We start from the raw sequence: 8370 nt of genomic DNA, 5'->3' as shown, positions 1-8370 counted from the left end.
ATATTGATACTTTTGATTTTATGTAGAGGAATTATGTACGGGATCCTTACATGGAAGCACAAGTGAGGAAAGCCGGTGAAGCCAACGTACATTGCCGATAACCTGTAGAGGAGTTTTAGAGCTTACTTAGATATACCCGCATTTAAAGAGAAACTTCAAATAAATACTCAAAATTGTTCGAAGGGTGAAGAGTCATCAACACATAACTCATAATGGTTGTTCTATCTGAACTTTCAGAAGGATCTTCATCTTCATCAATTCATGGTCATACTTCATCAACTGAGGATAACAGATATGACGTATTTTTAAGTTTTAGAGGTCTTGACACTCGTCATGGTTTCACCGATCACTTGTATAAGGCCCTTATTGATGCCAATATCAGTACCTTCTTGGATGATGAAGAAATTGAAACAGGGCAAGTTCTGAAACCGGAATTAAAGATGGCAATTAAGGCATCTCGGGCTTCCATTATCGTATTGTCTGAGAATTACGCTACTTCAACATGGTGTCTGGAAGAATTGGTGTTGATCCTTGAGCAGCGTATTTCATCCAACCATATTGTCATCCCAATCTTTTATCATGTGGAGCCCACCCATGTCAGGAAGCAACAAAGTAGCTTTGGAGATGCAATGGCTGAGCATAAAAAGACAATGGATGAAGAAACGGATGAAACTAAAAGAAGACAATGGGCTCAAAATATAGACCAATGGAATAAAGCACTTTTCGAAGTTGCTAATTTAAAAGGAAATGACGTAAATGGCAGGTACCCTCATATTTACCTATATTTTCACACTTTCTGTTTTGTTTGAAAACCCATGAAAAATATTGATATTTTTTCACCCTATGCATTTCCGTAAGTTTCTTTAATATCAACAAATAGAAATATATTTGATATAATAGGATAAATAAGATGCACAAAGTTGAATTTATATTATCTGATCTAATAAATCAGTTTATAAAGATAAATTGACTATTCTGATAGCTTTTACACTTTTGTTATGCATTTATTTATTTCTTTTGAACGACTTCTAATCTAATCCTAATTAAACTACACAAATGGCTCAAACGGAACTTGAACCCTCAACCCCTTAAAGGAGGAACAACTTTTCCAACTCCTGATACCGTAGGCTATAAGCGCCTTGGTTTCTGCATATAGTATTTGGTCATAAGTTAGTTCATTTAGGTAAAACCCTGTGGATTAATTTTCACTTGCTTTTTATTAAGGTTAATTATTTATTTATACAACAAGATTTCATCTTTTTTCTAATTTATGCAACAATGTAAATTTTTTATACAAAAAATAAAATGATATTTTAAATGTACGAAATTATGCAAATAATTAACCTAAAATTGTTATGTATATGATGTGGCTTATATTTTGAAAATTAGAGCCACATCGAAGATTATGTTGACAAGCTAATTGTACAAAAGCATCTCTCTCTAAGTCATGTGTGCAATTACAAATCAATGGTGATGGAGAAGGTATGTACATAAAAAGATGAATATAGATAATCACCATAAAAAATCAATCAAGCGCACTGACAATCGCCAATTAAAGGTTAATCGAGATTATAGAGAAGACAGGATTGCCAATTGCAAAATCAAACAAGAAGACCCAATTACAAATCAATCATTCGCTTGCTTTTATTGACCATTGACTTTGCTAACATACAGAAGATGAGACTGCCTAATTAAATCTGTCCTCAATGCTTGAAAAACTGTAAGACACAACAATTTGAACTGTACACATGATTTAGAAAGGAAGAGATCATGCCACATCATCTACATAATGGTTTTAGGTTAACTAGCTGCATTATTTGGTCCTTATTTAAAATGTTCTTGTATATTTTGTATAACACTGTCGCATAAACCAGGAAAAAGACAGAAATGTTTTTGCATAAATAACTAATTAACCCTTTTATTAAAAACCAAATTTGAATGGGTTGCTACACATCTGCTCTTTGTTATACCATACTACTTTCAAATGATAGTGTCTTTTATGATAAATAACTTCTCTTGTAAGTAATAAGCATTTTTTTTAGACTCACCACATTGATATTTAAGTTTGACGGTTTTGTAGAAACACAATGAAGTTACAAGGCCCATTAGTGAAAACTTCTATTACATTGGTAGTTTTGGCCTTATTACACATAAATATTTATGACTTTACACATTAGATATGTATATGCTTAGAATGAAAAGACAATATGGTTTTATGCAAAAACTTAATTAAAAGTTTAAAACTTATAGTTGTGAAGGAATTAGATTTCTGGAATATTATCATGTTTAAATGGTTATGTACACAAATTAGTACCTAAAATAGGAAAGAGAAATAAAGTAACCTAAAAGCAAATAAACCCTATTCTACATATATCTATCACCAACACCTATCATACAATATTGAATTAGATATTTATATAAACAAAATCTCCAAATATGGTTTGTTAGTTTTGTGAATTGTGTTTCGTAATTCTTCTTAAATCAAGTCTCAGGTTCGAGACAGAGTTCATTGATGAAATTGTGAAGGACATCCACCGTAGATTACATGTACCCATACGGAGTGTTCTACCACTACTTTTTGGGATGGACTATTCCATTAATTTCATCACTTCATGGTTGAAAGATGGATCCTCACATACGGCAGACATAATCACTATTTATGGTATAGGTGGGATTGGGAAGACATCTTTAGCCAAATATGTCTATCGGCTATATTGGCGTGAATTCCACACAAGCAGCTGTATTGAAGATATCACAAGGAAATGTGATGGAAAGTTTAATGGGTTGCAAGATTTACAAGAACAACTATGCGATGACATTTCAAAAAAAAGTTCAGTTAAAGTTCATAGTGTTTCAACATACACCGCAAAGATAGAGAATGCACTATCTCGTAAAAGGGTGCTTCTAGTTCTTGATGATATCAGTACTCTTGATCAGTTGGATGCATTAATTGGAAGCAAAGGTTTTTATCCCGGAAGCAAAATTATTATAACAACAAAGGACAGTTGGTTGACTGAGAGTTGTGCTTTATTCAAAACCAACATTAAACCCAAGCATAAAATGCATTTGCTTCGAGGCTTAGATGATATTGCATCGCAACAACTTTTGTGTTCCCATGCATTCATTTGCGACCGACCTAAGGCCATATATGAAGAGTTGTCTGATAAGCTTATTAAGTATTGCAAAGGACATCCATTGGCTCTTGAAGTTTTGGGAAAGTCTCTATATAATCGAGATGTTGCTTATTGGGAAAGTTGCATCGAGGGGTTAAAGAAAGAAATTAGTTCCCCTGTAAATAATGTCTTGAAAATGAGCTTCGACTCCTTGCCATCCAAAAATGATAAAGATTTGTTAAAGCACATTGCGTGCTTTTTTGTTGGAATAGATAGAGACGTAACTGAAACCATATTAGAGGCATGTGATATAAACACAAGATCCGGAATCACAAATCTCATGGATAGGTGTCTTCTTAGTATTGGATTGAATAATGAATTGAAGATGCATCAGTTGGTTCAAGAGATGGGAAGATTCGAAGTACATAAAGAATCATTTGACAAGCCATGGAAGCGAAGTCGATTATGGTCTCATAAGGACTCATTCAGAGTGTTAAAACAAAAAAAGGTAAGAGGTCATGTATGCTTTTAGTAGTGTGTATGTCCATAATATTTTGCATTTCCAAATTTTTGTTTATTTGCATTTTGTTTCTTCTTAGGGTAAGGGAAATATTCTAGGCCTATCGCTTGACATGCGTATGATCGAGAAAGAGAAGTTGGGAGCATCATTTGAGTTGAAAATAGATGCATTGAGTAACATGGATAGTCTTATGCTACTACAGCTCAATTATGTGCAAATAAGTGGGTCTTATGGGAACTTTCCAGGGGCATTAAGAGGCTTGTGTATGCATGGGTTTCATTTAAAGTCTATACCTTCAAACTTACCTATACATTATCTTGTTTCTCTTGACATGTCATATAGTAATATTGAATCATTTTTCGGTTGTTATAGTAATCCACAACGACTTGAGAAGAGGCAAAAGGTAAATTTATCTTCATTTATTGCTCATCCATATGAGTTGATGAAATTCAATAGTATACTAACTTACTTCCATTTTGTAGTTGGATGGTTCGTGCTTAAACGAGAAAATGTTATTTGGTTCACTAAAGATTCTTAATTTAAGTTTCTGCAAACAACTTCATAGTGTTGGTGACTTTGACCAACTCCCTGTGCTTGAGAGGTTAATACTTAGAGGTTGCATTGGTTTGCTTGATGTTTGTGAATCAATTGGGCAATGTGTTGAACTTGTCCTCATTGATCTAAGCTATTGCAAGAAGCTTGAAAAACTTCCAAAACATTTAGGCATACTAAAGAAAGTTAAAACAATGTTGATAGAGGGCTGTAATCTTGGTGAATCTCGGGTCAAGATAATCGATATGGATTCACTGGAAATTTGCAAGGTTAACAACATTGGCATAAACAGTAGAACCTCTTTGTCTGCCTTTTTAGGTGCTATAACAAGTGATTGGAAGTCCTTTACAATGTCTTTACCGAGGTCTTTAGTAAGTTTGTCACTTGCAAATAATAATTTGTCCCATGAATCATTTCCCATGGACTTTAGTTGCCTATCCATGTTAAAGGAATTATATTTAGATGGCAATCCTATCAATTGCATGCCCAGTTGTGTGAGAACCCTTCCTAGACTTGAGATGCTTAGTATGTGGAAGTGTAACAAATTGAAGTCGGTCGAGTATCCTCCACGTACACTTAGGGAGTTGTTTCTCAATCCTCCTGATGTGTATAATGTAGAAAAAGTTGTATTTGATCCAGAAATGTCCCCACTCAAGTTAACAATCTGTTGGATAGATTGTGCACTTTGTTCTTTCGAAATTGAAGGTATGGTCAAAATCCAACCAATTATGAGTGTTGACGAAAAGGTATTACGTGGCTTGCGTTGGAGTAATTTAGACTTCCTTAACGAAAGGCGCGTGGGAACTAATTCTTCGGAATCTAAAATCCAGGTTTTGTCTAAATAACATAATTGTTTGTGTTTGTGTAAATACTTATAATATAATTGGTATGGTTACTAATTAAGGGGGTTTTATGTGGCAGGTGATGATTTATGAATTTGGAATATTCAGCACAAGGTATGATGCGGAGGAGATGCCAAGTTTGTTTAGGCATAGAAGCGTGGGGCCATCAATATCATTTATCATCCCATCATCATCCTCAAACAACCTTACAGGACTCAACTTCTGCTCTGTGCAGACAAAACTAGTTTTGGATGAGAAGTTTCCACCTGTATTTGGTCAGTTCCCTGAATGGCCAATGATCACAATTAGTAATATAACAAAAAACCGCACATGGATATATGAACGCCACAGGGATAAATTTAGAGTGCGAAAGTGTTACATTTTGTTAAGTCATTGGATGTTTGGGATGAATGAAATGGAGGCTGGTGACGACGTTACTATTACTGTTACAGCCCAGGAGGGTGAGGTTATAGAGGAGTGTGGGGTGAGTCTGGTGTATGATGATGGAGAAGAAGAAGAAGATGTATTGGGTTATTACAAGTCATGGAATCACATAATTGGTGGAGATCTCTCCCCTTTCCAAACAACAACAGGAGAATACATCCTACACAACTGGCGGTTTTTCAAGCCTGCCATTCAATTGTATCCCTATCATCGTAAATTTGTTACCGACGGCCCCACCTATCAAGGTAGATGTCATTTTTATTAAGTATATTATCATAATTTCATATAGTGATCACATGATGGATAATGACCCTTTATTTTTAATAGATAAATAAATGTTTCATATAACCCATTTATCATTGATTTTATTGACCTCTACTATAAGAGTTTTTTTTTTTTTATATAAAATATGGAAAATAAAATTTCTACTTCTAATTTTGAATGAATTGACCGAAGTAGTAATCCGTCTTAATGTGTGTATGTTAACTCATTAACTCTTGATATGTTGGATCACATAGACATATCGGTACGGAATACAACTACTTTGTCCAAGTGGATGTTTGTGAATAAATACTAACATATTACTTTTTATTTGTTTTCAGTAAAAGGGAAAGGGTGGTTTAGAGCTTTATCACCAAGGAAGCCTGACAAACTGAATCGTGCACGTGAGGTATACTTTTTGACACCCAAACCTTTCTTTCATCACGTTAATAAAGGGATTACACATCCAACTATGCCATATATCATATCTTTGATCGGTTTAAGGTATAACAAAGTAAAATGACTTATAACCTTACAATGGATGCTTGAAAAAGACAATGTGAAAACATAGTTGGGGCTGATATGATGCGGCATGAAATTTTTCTCTAACTATTTAACCTAAGGATAGTCCGATACCTAATTCCTTCATTTAGGGCTCTAAATTAGATGTTTTTGGTTGTTATCAAGGTCCTTTGGTTTTTATTTGTTTTTGTTTGTTTTATGTCAAATAGATATCTTAGGCAATTATTGTCAATTATTTAAATTGATTTTGAATTAAAAAATTTTGGTCATACCTACCAGAGTAGCACCGTCTTTATAAGGATATTTGGTTCTCTTTCGAATTTAAAATATTTCTTCCATTAACAAAATTAATATTTAAAATATTTTCGATTCAAATGTTTAACACTATCAAGTCGATTTATCTTTTCTTGTTCAGAATTTTAATCATACAATCTAGTTCTCTCTTCCCTCAAATCTGCATGCAATACCTCTATTGTACTTCTTTGCTATTATCTTAGGTTGTTTTTGTTTTTTTGGCAAAAAAATATTTTTGAAAGTATTTTTGACCTCATATGACATCGACGGAAAGATATTTGAGGAAAATATTGTTTGTTTTTTAGAAGAAAAAAGACGTAAAATTAAAAATCTTTTTGACCTCTTTTTCCAAAATACAAAAAAATAAAAAAATAAATAGCCTTTGATTTTTGAATACGTTTTTTTATTTCTAACCCTATGTGATATTTCTTTTTCCACCACCAATGTGGCCATCATCCCTTCCATCGCTGCCGCCTCCGCCACCACCACCATCACTTCCACCACCACCACCTACGCCACCACCGAACACCAGCGGTCTTTTTTATGAAGACTTCAATCATTCGCAATGGTCCACCACATTGTATTAGACTTTTAACAATCATTTTTTTCCAGTAATGCTACTTCTCCATGTATTGATTAATTGGTAAGATCTTTAGATGTTTAGATTACAATTCTCATTGTTTACCATTGACCTCCTAGACTAGACATAAATTTAATATTTATCTTTTTTCAGTTGAAGCCTTTTTATATGATTTAGCATAGAATGGAATGGAATCAAGAATAGAATGGAATTAGGCTATAAAAGCCTCTTGTTTCATGAATAGAAGTGCAGCAGTATTCAGTCATAATTGTATCTTTTCTTCTTCTTTGTATTTCTCACGTATTAACCACAGTTGTATACTATTTTGGTGCTCAAGGAAAGGGCCTGATATCCAACAGCCTTGACCTGTTTGACCTTATTTAATTGACCAGTTAACTTCCCCTTTCTTTCCATATCTAACTCATATATGAGGCACACCACCTTTTCAACTTGCTAACAAGCATACTATACAAGTCAAGGGTTTCAGTTAGTGACTCTGTAGCTGTGCTTTAAAATTGTTGTATGCGTTTTCATAGCATTTTGTATTATATTGTCCATATACTTTGTGAGATTTTATAATTTTTTTTTTTTACTTTTTCTTTATCTATAGGGCAAGGGGGAATCCTCAAGGTCACGTCCTTGACATGAAAACGCATGAGAAAGAGAGGCTGCAATACATGACTGTCTGAATTCAAAATAGATACATTTAGTAATATGGGTAACCCCGATTGTGTGTTTATTTAAATTTTCTAGAATAATTAAGATGGTTTATTAGTTGTCACCTCTAGTAACGATTTATCTTTGATTGCCAAAAACAGGGGGACATATGATATGCAGCAAAGCTTTCTAGAAAGGTGCAAGATGGGGAATCAGCATAATGAGAGAAGCTCCTGTATTGGAAGGTCATTTTGGGCATAATTTCTGTTAGAGGGTTAGCCTATAAGTACTAGGAATAATTAGGGATATTTATCTTGTCTGTTTTAGAGGATTATTCCTTTTGAAGAGTAGCTTCTCGAATTCGCTAAACTATCTCTTGTTCTGAATCATTTGAGTAATATTTGAAGCTTTTGGGTTTGAATCTGTTATTGCAATAGCTTACTTGATTATTAATTTTGTTATGTGGGACAGCCTGGTTACTAATGGAGACGCTTTTAGGTTTAAAGATCAATGCATTTTGCAATTATAGCATTAAAAATTGTTTTTTGGATGACAGTACTATATGTGTTTAGATTTTTTAAACTA

The 8370-nt window shown here is 33.8% G+C and overlaps 1 protein-coding gene across 1 annotated transcript; it reads left to right on the top strand.

Annotated features, from left to right (window-relative positions):
* The first annotated feature begins 212 nt into the window (after positions 1–212).
* On the top strand, positions 213–8206 carry LOC145098519 (disease resistance protein RUN1-like). The gene is made up of 8 exons (XM_079036154.1): positions 213–763; positions 2493–3621; positions 3713–4036; positions 4116–5015; positions 5107–5716; positions 6074–6141; positions 7739–7846; positions 7947–8206. The coding sequence occupies exons 1-7, from the start codon at positions 213–215 to the stop codon at positions 7769–7771; spliced, it is 3615 nt and encodes a 1204-aa protein (XP_078892280.1). The 3' UTR covers positions 7772–7846; positions 7947–8206.
* The last annotated feature ends 164 nt before the right edge of the window (positions 8207–8370 follow it).

The sequence above is a fragment of the Lactuca serriola genome, chromosome 1, assembly GCF_051521515.1.
Source record: "Lactuca serriola cultivar US96UC23 chromosome 1, Lser_US96UC23_V15, whole genome shotgun sequence".
In the NCBI taxonomy this organism is placed as follows: Eukaryota; Viridiplantae; Streptophyta; class Magnoliopsida; order Asterales; family Asteraceae; genus Lactuca; species Lactuca serriola.
Note: the sequence above shows the minus strand (reverse complement) of the source record. Positions and strands in the feature narration are given on the sequence as shown.